Below are 13,304 nucleotides of genomic sequence, written 5' to 3' on the forward strand. Positions count from 1 at the left end.
TGCTGAAAATGAATTGATCTAATATTGGGGCCATATTTTAATTCTGTTCTTTGTAAGAAAATGTAAAGATTGTATCAAATAGTTTTGACTGAGCCATGTGATTCTTTGCAGCCCATTTTTCTTTCCCTTCGATACGCGGCAAATGCTTTTTTACGTAACTGCATTTGATCGGGATCGTGCCATGCAGAGACTACTCGACACAAATCCAGAAATCAATCAGTCAGACTCTCAGGACAGCAGAGTAGCACCCAGACTGGACAGAAAAAAAGTAAGTGAAATTTTCCAAGATAACAGTGGCAAGAGTTAATTGTGTGCCCCATATTTTGTCTGCTTTCGAATCTGCATTGCTGCCTTCTTACTCTTGGTATGTTACCATCATGGTTGTTATTTGGTTCATTGCCACTGAAATAATGTGTCCTCCTCAACAATAATACTTCAAAACCTCTATGTTCATGCTCTTTCTTTGTAGTGCATCAAATGTGTGTATGTATAGTCCTAAGTCCTCTTCTGCTCAGCATGTTTGACCAGCTTATGACTTATTTTACTCCTTAGTGGTGTCCCCCAGTGTGATTTACCCTGTTTTCTAAAAGATGAGGTGTGTGTGTGTGTGGAGGGGGTGGGTCATGACATTCAGTTAATGCCATGAGTATCAGAAGTGGCATCACTCGCCATTTCACAGTTACATTCACTCTCACACATGCACACTCCATTCTACTTACACACAACATACATTTAAAAGCATTTATCTGTAAGAAACACGTTAGTTAGATTCCTCACCTTAGAATATCCCCAGGCGTCAGGCTGGATCCGGAAAGATTTTTCGTCAGCAATACCCCTTGCGTGTCGCTAGGCGTCGTCTGTGGCTCCGCGTCCGTCGTCGTCATGCGCCGGAATAACGTCGTCGGAGTACTTAGACGCCGACCTCGCGCGCTTACGTCAGTTATTCTTTTTTCCGCGCCAGACGGCGCCGATCCTGGAAGAGCTTACCCTTTAGTCACTTTTTGACTAAACGTTTTTGACTCTTTTTGATCTTCTGTCAACTCGACTCTGGTGCCGGTAGGATGCCTTGTTTTAAGGCCTGTGACTCCTGTCATCGACTGATGTCGGTGACGGACCACCATCACCGGTGCCTTTACTGCCTGGGGCCCGACCATGATGCGGAGTCATGCCTTGACCTCGACGGCTAGGCGGGAGCGGTCCCGTAAGTTTCTCGAGCTTCGGCACTTGGCTCCGCGCCTTTCACGCTCCCGGTCCAGGAGGAGGTCCAAGGACCGGTCGCAGAGCCGCAGTCACCATCATTGCTCGTCGGGCTCGAAGTCTTAGGGTAAGTCGAAGCGCTCAAAGAAGTCCAAGAGGCGACACCGCTCTTTGGACTCCCCTCCCCGGTCACGCGACTCGGTCGAGGGTCAGGGTGGTCTTACCCCCGCGGCTCCATCGGAGCCGCGTCCGTCTCCATACCCGCCGGTCCCTGGGACTAACGCGACTCCGGCGGAGATCAGCACCTTCTTCTCGGCCATGAGGGGCCTGGCTCCGCCGTCGACGCCTTCCGGCGCGCCTTCGGGCCCCGCGGGTTCGACTGGGCGACCTCGCGAGCCGGCGGCTCCGTCCCCGGCGCCGACTTCGGTTTTGACGCCGCAGGTCCCCGAGGGATCCAGGCCTGGATCTCTGCAGGCGCCGGTCGACCTCACGACGCCTCCTCCGCAGTCGCCGACACCGGTTCCATCCCCGGATGACGCCGTTCCCCGGTTTAGCCCCGGTCCGGGCCCGGCGCCGCTCGACGCCGCATCCGATGCCGATGCATGAGCATTTCATCTACCGCCCGGCTCCGGTTATTCCTCCTGTTTATCAGGAATCGGATGACGGGGGCGACTGGGAGGGGTCTGAGGACCCTATGGCCAGACAGGCCGAACTTTCACAGGACTGGGCAGATGAACTGGGGGATGCCAGTGGTCTGGACACCTCCCCGGATGCTGGTTTCATCTCTCCTCCGACTGTGGCCTCGGAGCAAGGTGCAGCTTTTTCAGTGGTGCTGCGCAAGGCGGCCGATGCCCTTGGGCTGGAGTTGTCTGCTGTGGCCGTGAGGACTAACGTCCTCACTGAAGTGCTTCAACCGTCAGAAAGCTCCACAGAGCCTCTGCTGCAGTTCAATGAGGCACTCCTAGACGTTCTGCAGGGCACCTGGTCCAAGCCCTCCACAGTAACTCCTATGGATCGGAACGTGGCCCGGCGCCACCGCCCTGCTCCGGGCGACCCCAGTTTTCTGTCCCAACACCCCACTCCAGAGAGTCTGGTTATCCAGGCCTCGACTTCCCAATCCTCCTTCCCGTCCGCTCCTCCGGATCGGCAATCCAAGAGGCTGGAACAGTTCGGAAAGAAGCTGTTCTCTTCCCTGAGTTTGGGTCTGCGGTCCTTGAATACCGCTTGCCTCTTGGACCGTTATTCCCACTCTCTGTGGGATACGGTGGAGAACGTGCTGCCCCTGTGTCCGAAGGAGGCCCGGTCACGGCTCACCCAGGCGCTTGCTGATGGGCGAGATGCAGCACGGCATGCCATACGGTGTGGACTAGACACCACGGACTCGCTGGGGCGGGCAATTTCGACCGCGGTGGCGCTTCGTCGCCACGCCTGGCTACGTTCCACGTCTTTCTCAGGGGATTTCCAGAGTACCCTCATGGATATGCCCTTTGATGGCACTCGCCTTTTTGGCGAGAAGGCGGATAGTGCGCTGGCTCGTTTCAAGGACTCCCGGGCTACGGCAAAGTCCTTGGGTCTCTCGGCCCCGCGGCCGCAAAATTCCGCCTTTCGTGGCCAAGGAAGGGGCGCCTCCTCACGTCCGCCTAGCCACCGGCCGCAGAACCAACCTGCACGCGGACGTGGATTCCGCCGAGGCGGTACTGGAGGGCAACGTGCCGGTCAGTCCACATACACCCCGGCAGCATCTGCCTCAAAGCCCTCCTAGTCTGAGCCTTCAGGCCCATTCCACGCCAGTGGGCGGCAGAGTTCGCCATCACCTGCTCCACTGGCGTTCCATCACGTCGGACAGGTGGGTGCTGCAAATCGTCCGAAGGGGCTACTCCCTCCCCTTCGAGGCGAGCCCTCCAGCCATGCCACCCCAGTACCACCGAATGTCGGGGGATCACTTGAATCTTCTCTGGGAGGAAGTTACGGCCCTCTTGGCCAAAGAGGCTGTCGAGCGCGTTCCTGGTCCAGAAGTAGGTCGTGGTTGCTATTTCCACTACTTTCTCATTCCCAAGAATGGACCTCAGGAGCGTCAACGCCTTCCTCTGGAAGGAGCGGTTCAAGATGCTCACCTTAGCTCAGGTTCTGGCTGCCCTAGACCCTGGAGACTGGATGGTAGCGTTGGACTTGCAGGACGCATATTTTCACATCCCCGTCCTGCCGGTCCACTGGTGTTACCTGCGGTTCACGGTGGGTCAGGAGCATTTTCAGTTCACCGTGCTCCCCTTCGGCCTCACCAATGCCCCTCAGGTGTTCACGAAAGTTATGTCGGTGGTCGCAGCTCATCAGCGCAGATCGGGGGTTTCAGTCTTCCCCTATCTCGACGACTGGCTGTTGAAGGCGGGCTTGCACGTCTCCCACCTCCAGACTACGGCCGACCTCCTGCATTTGCTGGGGTTCTCCATCAATGTGCCGAAGTCACACCTGAGACCCTTCCAGAAGCTCCTCTTCATCGGAGCGGTTCCGGGCCTGTCCTCCGGAGCAGCGGGTCCGGGATATTCAGGCTCTGATTCCCATCTTTCGGCCTCTATCCTGGGTTTCGGTCAGGTTGGTGCTGCGGCTTCTGGGGCTGATGGCATCCTGTTGGTGCATTACGCCAGGCGGCGAATGCGGGCTCTGCAGTGGGACCTGAAGTTTTAGTGGGCCCAGCATCGTGGCAATCTGTCCGACCATGTCTTGATCTCGGAGGGCACTGCGAAGCAGTTGCAGTGGTGGCTCACAAACCGCGATTGGGTCAGCGGCAGATCCCTCTCCCTACCCCAACCGGAGCTCGTAGTAGTGACGGATGCGTCCCTCCTGGGATGGGGGTGCCACATGGGGGAGGGGGAGATCAGAGGACTCTGGTCTCCGGCGGAGACTCGGCTCCATATCAACCTTTTGGAGCTGACAGTGATCCGACTTGCACTGAAGGCATTTCTTCCCGTTGTCTGGGGAAGTGTGGTGCAGGTGTTCACGGACAACACCACCGCCATGTGGTATTGCAACAAACAGGGCGGGGTGGGGTTGTGGACCCTTTGTCAGGAGGCTCTGCGCCTCTGGACATGGCTGGCACACTAGGGCATCATCCTGGTGGTTCAACATCTGGCGGGCTCTCTGAACGCCAGAGCAGACGAACTCAGCCGCCGGTGCATGATGGATCACGAATGGAGTCTAAAGTCGGACGTGGCGCAAGGCCTCTTTCGGCAGTGGGGAGAACCTTGGTTAGGTCTATTCGCCACCGAAGATAACGCGCAATGTCCACAGTTCTGCGTGTTGAAGTTTCCAAGGCGGCACTTGCTCGGGGACGCCTTTCGTCACGAGTGGAGTTGCGGTCTGTTGTACGCCTTTCCGCCTATACCACTTCTGCCCAGAGTGCTGAAGATCAGGCGCGACCGGGCCCAAGTCTTCTTAGTGGCTCCGGATTGGGCACGAAGGTACTGGTATCCCGAGCTACTCAGTATGTCAATCGATCCTCCAACACGACTGCCTCTTCGGGAGGACCTGCTGTTGCAGCAGCAGGGGACGGTTCTCCACCCGAACCTGTCCAGACGGGTGAGTGAGCTCCAGGCGTTATCATCTAAGCCTCCTTTTCTTTCTGTTCTTCCGGACAAGGTTGTCCTCCGGAATCGTCCTTCCTTTCTTCCAAAGGTGGTAACTCCCTTTCACATCGGGCAATCTGTCACCTTGCCAACCTTCTTTTCGCCTCCGCATCCTTCGAAAGAGGAAGAGAGGCTCCACCGTCTGGACCCAAAACGGGCGCTGTCCTTTTATTTGGACCGCACCAAACAGTTCCGGTGGACGACCAGCTTTTTGTTGGATAAATGGGTGCTAAGAAGGGAAGGGCAGTATACAAGCGGACCATCTCACGGTGAGTCGTATTGTGTATAAAGGCTTGTTACTCCTTCGCTAAAAAGGACCCTCCCGTAGGGCTGAGAGCCCATACCACCCGGGCCACAGCGGCTACTACTGCCCTGGGACGGGGAGTCCCTTTGCAGGACATCTGTCAGGCAGCAACGTGGTCCTCGCTGCACACGTTTGCCAAGCATTATTTCCTGGACAGCCAAGTCTGGATAGATGGCTTCTTTGGCAGTTCTGTTCTCCAGGACTTTCTGGTGTGATCTTGGTTCGCAGACCCACCACCGGGGTTGGTATTGCTGGGGTATCTATTCTAAGGTGAGGAATCTAACTAACGTGTTTCTTTCAGTTGAACAAGTTACTTACCTTCGGTAACGATGTATCTGTAAGAAAAATTACTTAGATTCCTCACCGACCCACCCATACTTCCCGTTCTGCGAACCGACATCTAGGGTTAAGGCTATCCTTTCTAGGGCCCTAGATTTTTTGGCACCAGTGTCGGTCTCTTGCATGCCTCTGCGTTCCTGGTGCGGAAAGCTATGTACAAGAACTGACGTCAGTGCGGGAGGGCGGCTTCGAAGTACTCCGACGTCATTCCGGCGCATGACACCGACGACGGAGAGTGTGGGGATGGTTAAGGGTTTAAAGGTAAAATAATTTGGCAGTATTATGGAGGGAGCATATAACTCTAAACCCACTCTGTTGTCTACTCATGGTGCATAAAATTAGATTTTATTCTTGAACATCACTTTAATTTAAAGGCCATAAGGGCAAAGTCAAACAAAACCAGCAAGCCAATGTTCATAGCAGATTGTCAGGCAGCCTCTCTGAGGCGCGTCCCCTTATGTGTTTTTAAATGGGCAGTGGCCATCCAACAGGGTTAAGGGCCAGGTGCAAATGTTAGCTCAAATGGCTGGAAATGCAATCCCACTTTTTTCATGTGTTTTTCAAAGCCTCCGGACCAAGGCACCACCAAGCTAAATACAACAATATATCCACTGGCAATTCTGCAGTTTCTTTAGGTCAACATCCAGAATTCATAATTAGAAGACAAAGGTTTTGAAGAATTTATATCTGAAACAAATTCTGAAATGTACATATTTTGGCATCTATACTTCCTTTATATTATGCTATATTTCCTTGTTTGCCATCACGTATTAACCATTTCTTTAAACTATGTAATCGATTTCAACTAGGTTTGCTTGATTGGTATGTTTTCTGAAAACGTCCTTAACCATTTAATCTTGCGTTTGTCTGGCAAGCCAGAGGTGATGAAATAATCCATCCGTCATTTTAGTTTACTCCGCATTTAACTCCGAAAATATATGTTCGAGGCATATGAGCTGCAGAATTCATACTACTGCATAGATCGCCATCTGGTGTTGGGCTCGGATGCACCTTGTTGTTGTCTTGGAAGAAGTCTTTTGTAGTCAGGAGATAAGTGACTCCTCTCTTGGGTGATAGTGCGCATGGTCATCGACTCCATCTTCAGATTGTTTTTTTCCGCCATCGGGTTCGGATGTAACTTGCTGCGCTCCGGGTCGACGTCGTTCGATTCCCCTTCGCTCAAAAACTCTCATCCCTCGACGGTATTGTTTCGATCGCGAATCTCTCTCAACGCGTATCCAGTTTCGAAGACATTTTCGAGTCCAGTCGTCAATCGGCGCCATCAACCAGCTTATGGAAAGGACTCCATTCAAAAAATGCAAGTGTGGGGCTAAATTCCCACAGACGGATCTCCACGTGGTCTGCAACCTTTGTCTCTCGCCAGAACACGAGAGTCAACACTGCCAGGCCTGTGACTCTTTCAGGTCCAAGAAGACTATACTTGATCGCCGGGCTCGACGACACGAAATGTCCAGGTCAACTGTTCCGGCGCCGGCGAACATCTTCGAAGCAGGCTCTGATGATCACAGACACATCGGGAATCAGAAGACCGGATGATTACTCCAGGCCAACGGAGCGTGAGTACGGACGTTGACGCCCCTGCCCCGAAAAAACAAAAGGCTCCGGTAACACCTTCACCTTCAGGTCTGGGTCGGCACCGAGACAAAACTTCAGAAGCCTCACCTCTAGGCCCTGCTCCGAAGCATCCAAAGACTTCAGGCAGCTCGGGATTGAACCAGCCACAACATGGTGCCAAAAAACCATTGTCGACACTGAAGTATAAACCCAAGGTCACGTAGGCACTAGAATCTTCGGCACCGAAACCCAAGGTAGTGGACTCTTCGGCACCGAAACAAACTCAATTGAAGCCTTCGGATCCAAAAAAACAAACTAAACCTTCGGGGTCGAAAACTCCACCTAGGCCAAAGGAGACAAAAACACCTCCTAAAGCTAAAGAAGACAGGCCAAAACACCACTCTGAGCCGAAGTCCTCTGCGCCGAAAACAGACAACGGATCCAAAGAACTTTTCCATCGAGAGCCACCGTATCCTAGGCAAAAAATACTACATATTGACCCACCTCTATACTACCGAAAAAGAGGAAATTGGACACCTCAAACACCTGAGATACCCTCAAAGAAATAAGACTCATCCACCTCACCTATGAGGCCTTTCTCTCCACTTCCACAGCCTCTAAACACTATACCTTCTCCAGCACACTCTCCAGTGCTTGCTTTTTCACCACAAGAGGAGGATGAAGATATAGGGGGTGATGACATACACTCACCACATAATACAGATACTTATGATGACACCCACAGTATCCCACCTCAGGACCCTTGGGACAATTATGATGTCCCAGATGTACCCGAGCCAGATTCATATCCCTCCAGACCATCCCCTCCAGACGATAGTATAGGGTTTGAGCAACTAATAGAGCTGCACAATACCATGGGTCCAACTACATTCACACCCTCTAGAGGAGGATTTTTTACTAGTGACATTCGCTCAGCCTCAAAAGACAACACTCTCCCTATGCTCAAAGGGTTGATTAAACATGCCCCTGAGGTTTTTAAAGACCCTGTTAGGGCTAGGGTTCTTAATCCTAGAATTGAGGAAAAAATACAAGCCAGCTCCAAGCGATCCAGCTTATATTAAAGGTCAACTCCCTGTGGATTCATTAGTAGTAGCAAATGCCCGCAAACAGGCAAATTTCCAAACTACAGGTGAGGCCCCTCCGCCAGACAAAGAATCTAAGTTACTGGACGCATCAGGGAAAAGAGTTGCGTCTCAGGCAGCAAACTTTTGCCGCATTGCCAATTCACAAGCCTTACTAGCAAGGTACGACAGGGCTCACTATGATGAGCTTGAAAAGCTCATTCAACACCTTCCAGACGAACATAAGACCAAAGTGAATGATCTTATACGAGAGGGAAAGTTAATTACAAATACCTCAATAAAATGTGCTCTTGATGCAGCAGATACAGCATCCCGCACAATAAATACAAGTGTTATTACGTAGACATGCGTGGCTGCGCATATCTGGGTTTAAACAAGAGGTGCAGTCTACCATCCTCAGTCAACCCTTAGATCAGGAGCACTTGTTTGAGCCCACTGTTGACACATCTTTAGAAAAGATGAAAAAGGACACAGACTGCCAAATCCATGGGGGCTCTACAAGCAACAACTGGTAGAGGCTCCTTTCGTCGCTCCTTTTAAAGGGGCGCCTCCAAAACCATTGGCACAGAAACCACCTCTTCCACTTATAAAAGCCCCACCCAAACCTCCCCTAACAGAGGTTACTTTAGACGGAATTACAGAGGCAATAACAGAGGGAGAGGGCGTGGTTCTAATACCCGCAACTACCCCACCAAAAAACAGTGACTTTCATCGTAACAAGGTGGTTCTTAAAACAAATCCAAAATTCCTTCCCAAAGTAATCTCTGCTTTTCATCTTAACCAATCCATAGAGTTACCAGTGTTTTTCCAAAACCCGTACTCTCTAGCAGAGAGAGCTCTTCACACACTTGACGTCAAAAGAGCTCTACTTTATTATATTGACAGGACTAAGCCCTTTAGAAAAACAAAACCATTATTCGTAACTTTCTCACCACCTCCTAAAGGACACCCCATCTCCAAAGCTGGGATTGCTAGGTGGATAGTCAAATGCATTCAGATATGCTACCAAAAGGCTAAACTCACATTAACAATTCCCCCTAGAGCGCACTCAACACGCAAACTAGGGGCTTCCATGGCATTCTTAGGAAACATTCTCTTAGATGACATCTGTTAGGCAGCAGCATGGTCTACAACACACACTTTCACCAAACACGATTGTGTTGACGTGCAGGCAAAGCAACAGGCTTCATCTGATAGACTACTAGCCGCAGATTCCTTAACGTAGAATTATCCCCAGTCGTGAGACTGGATCCAGAATTTTTTTTGCCACAGCATCTCTGCGCGCCGGGGTGCGGCACCACACAACTCCGCCCCGACGTTGTCCGTGGGCGTGACATCAGCGAAGTCACATAAGTCCCACCCCGGCGCGCTGACAGCAGTTTTCCTTCTTTTCCGCGTGCAACGCAGATCTGGAGTGAGTTCCCTTGACCTGTTTTCAGGCCTCGATTAACGCCTTTGCATTGGGAACAGTGTGCGATGACTTCGGGTTTCAAGACGTGTGCTTCTTGTGCGCGTCAGATGTCGGCGACGGACCCTCACCCTATTTGTATGTGGTGTTTGGACGAGCACCATGATTCGACGGACTGCAACGCTTGTCAGCATCTCAAGCCGAAGTCCCGGCGGGAGCGCCGGATGAAATTGCTTTCGGCCCGCTTGTCCGGATCGGTCTCGCCACAGCGTCCGTCTCCTACCTCGGAAGGATCCAGAAGTCGCCGATTCCGGCTGCGGCATCGTCCTTCGCTGAGGCCCCACGGGCGTCGTTCGCCCGTAGGTAAGTCCTGCAGCTTGCCACCGAGGCCTTGTCCTCCTTCTGCAGAGGGCGCAGGTTCTTCTCTGGACGTGCACCCTCGCTCGTCGCCACCCTATCTGCCGTTTCCTGGCATTGGGGCAACAAGGGCCCAAATGAAGGCCTACGCTACGGCTCTGCAGGCTTCTTTGGGTCCCCCTCCTCTTCCTGTGACGTCCGCAGATACCTCGCCATGCGTGGGGCCTTCTGCTGAATTGCCGGCGGCTTCGACCCCGACTAGTTTGGCTTGAGGTGTGGTGTCGTCGAGGCGCGGCCCTACGGGGTTCCCCTCTTCGACCCACGGCATCCCTGCCTCGCAGCATAACCCTGCGGGGTTCCCTGTGGTGTCGCAGGAGGTCGCCGGGACTCTCGGCTCGTCCCAGAGTGCCCCTCGGTCCTCTGGGCAGGCGACTGTTTTACCGAGCTTACGCCTACCCGGCACCGACGGCTTTCCTCCCCGGCGGCGCCGTGGGTTGAGACCGGGACCCGAGGCGCTTCCCCAAGTCCCTCTCGGTCCTTTGTGCAGGTGGCTGTCTCATCGGAGGTCGAGCCGGCGCATTTTCTGCGCTGTTCATGGGCTGCTTCGGCTCCGACCCCACCCCTTTCTCCTATGAGGCACGTGGTGGTGGTGGTCGACTCGGCACCCCTGGTGGACACTTCAGGGCTGATCGAGGACACACCGGTGCCCATGGCGGACTCCCCAGCGCCGTCCCGATGTTGGATCACCGACTCTTCTCCGGATGTCCCTTCCTCTCCAGATGATTGTCATCTCCTTGTCTTCTCTTCACCGGAGACTGGATGCCGTGTCGTTGCCTTTTCCCCTGTGGCTTTCAGGGCGGGCTCTACGCCGTCTCCGCCTCCACTGCCCTTGCAGTTAATTGCCCCGCAGGCTTCTCAGCCTTCTCTGGAGACCCCTCAGGCCCCTCACTCATCCATGGGTCTTCTGTCCTACAGGGACTAGCTGTTTCTTCCTCCAGCAGGGCACGGGGACGGGCGGCTTAGTTTGCGGCCTTCGCCCACGGAAGAGTTGCTCTCTCCCCGGGCCATCTCCACGGACACTGGCATTTTGCAAATGGGCAACCCGGTCGCTCCCATCCCAACGGACCACTTGTTGGAGGTTCTCCACCAGGGCTCTGGTGGAGGGGAGCCGCTTCTTCGATTTAAAGCTTCGCTCCACAACTCTCTCCTGGGGGCCTGGGGGCGTCCTGCTACGGGGGATCCGGTCTCTCAGCCGCTCCTCCACCGCCACCGTCCTGCCCCGAACGATCCAGTCTGCCTTTTTTCCCATCCATCTACCCAGGGCCCTGTCCTGCAGACTGCTTTTCCATCCTTGCTTTCGGTGTTGGTCCCTCCGTCACGGGAGGCCCGGTGGTTGGACTCCGGGGGGCGTATTATTTTCACTTCCACTAGTGCTGCTCTGCACGTGCTCAACACACTTTGTGTGTTGGCCAGGGCTACCTCCGACCTATTGGATTCCGCGGAGTCCCTTCTGTCTCGCACCTCCCACGAAGGTGCCCGTGCTGATCTGCGGCACCATGTGCTGGATGGTCGGGAGTTGGCTGCATTTATTCTCCGTTCAGCCTTGGATGTCTTATTCTCTCGCCCACGCTATGGCGAGTTCTGTGGCCCTCCGCCGCCATGCTTGATTGCGGGATAGCGTCTTTCCGGAGAATATTCGGGAGCGTCTTGTTGACCTGCCTTTTGATGGGATTCTTATATTTAACACCCACGCGGACTCCGCTATTCAATGACTCCTTGCGGGGCTCCGTCCTCCTTCCCCTCCGTAAGCTTCGACTTGTCGGTCCTACGGTGTCTTATGGGAGGCGTTTCTCCCACCTTTCTCTTTAAGCCTAGTGTTTCGGTTGACCCGTCTGTGTGCTGTGTGTGGCTTGGAATGCCTTCAGGGCCCTTAAGTTGGCCCCTCTGTACTTTTGGCTGCTGGTACAGCCCCTCAGTTTTTGTGGTGTGTGATTTTTGGCTGTTAGTGAAGCAGTATAGGTCCTCAGGTTGGTCCATCTGTGTATTTTTTGGCTGATTGGTAAGCCGCCTGTAGTGATACCCACAGGTCTTTTATGTTTCTTGACCTCTGCTGCGGGTTTTCCTAAGAGGTGTTCCCCTCTTGTTTGGATGTGTCACAGTCTAGGTAGGGTATTTGTTGGCTATTGTATAGCTGTCCTAAACTGGGCGGGTGTGGATACCGTCTCTGGTTCCTCACGTTTCCTGGTGTCACTGTATACTGCTTGGTGCGTTCTTTTTTCTTCTTCCTTAGCACAGCTTGCTCTGCTCCAGTTTCTGTCCTGCTCAGTATCCGATGGTGTTTCTATCCTTCCTCTACAGGGCTTGTCTGTCGTACGTTTTGCCCTTTGTTCCTGCTGGCTATCTGCTTCTGTGTGTTTTGCCTTCCCTCTTCAGCCTCTAGATTTCCAGACCGACTTTTGTCATGCCGTCTACGGCTTCGTGTCTTGGTGTTTCCACCTTATTTTCCAACTTTTCGGCCTGGTCCTCTACCTTGTGTTCCGGGGGGCTAGGATTTTCCTGGTGTTCTCCTGTGTTCTGGTTGACGGCGTAGGTCTGTGCGCTACCTATTCTCGCTTCCCTAGGGTCGCACGGCTGCTTCTTGGGGGGTTCTTCTCCTATTTATCTTCTGGCCGGTCCCACTTCTCTTCGTGGGCCGGGTTGTGCCACTGGGACAGTCCTTCTCTGGGGCTTGTTCTGGGGTTCCCTTGCCTCTGTCTTTGTCTAGCGCTTGGCTGTTCTGGGCACACTACTTCATTGTATTTACCAGCTGCCTGCTGCCCACACCTGGTTGTTATGGTCCACCTCCGTGGGCCTTGGTGTGTACCCGTGTGCTCCTGTCCCTTGCTTTGCTGGAGCTTTGTGCGACTGTCTTCCTTCTCACGTATGCGCTTATCGGCTGTGGGGCCGTTCCTGCCTTGTCCCCTGCCTCGGGGCTGATGCCCGTTCAGCTGTCCCCTTCGCTGTGTGTGTTCTCCTGAGGCGGGCTCTGCCTCCGTTCCACCTCTTCTCCCTGGTTTTTGCGGGTGGTTCTTTTCTTCCTCTGGTACTCTCTCTGTGCCGTCTGTCCCTCTGGGTTTTCTGGCGGACGCCCTTTGCCCCACGGTTATGCTTGTGGTATCCTGGCCTTCCCGTCTCCTTGTTCTTGCTTTCTTCTGCTTGGTGGGGGCTGGGCCGTCCTTCGTGTCCCCATGACACATCCCCTGTTGGGGCCTTGTGGCCTTCCACGCTGGTGAGGTTCTCTCGCAGACCCTTCTCCCCTCTGGGTATGGCTCGGGTATCTATTCTACATTAAGGAATCTGCGGCTAGTAGTCTCTATCAGATGTACAAGTTGCTTACCTTTGGTAACGATGTATCTGGTAGA

At 53.6% G+C, this 13,304-nt stretch overlaps 1 protein-coding gene across 15 annotated transcripts in view; it reads left to right on the forward strand.

The window, feature by feature from the left end:
* Positions 1–13,304, forward strand: part of TRIP12 (thyroid hormone receptor interactor 12) — a 1,120,962-nt gene that overhangs the window by 970,070 nt on the left and 137,588 nt on the right. For all 15 annotated transcript variants that reach the window (XM_085634980.1, XM_085634991.1, XM_085634979.1 and 12 more), the window contains one exon: positions 112–268. In XM_085634980.1, the coding sequence (XP_085491106.1) occupies positions 112–268 (157 nt within the window). The remainder of the gene's footprint in view (positions 1–111; positions 269–13,304) is intronic.

This window comes from Triturus cristatus, chromosome 11 (assembly GCF_964204655.1).
Source record: "Triturus cristatus chromosome 11, aTriCri1.1, whole genome shotgun sequence".
Classification (NCBI taxonomy): Eukaryota; Metazoa; Chordata; class Amphibia; order Caudata; family Salamandridae; genus Triturus; species Triturus cristatus.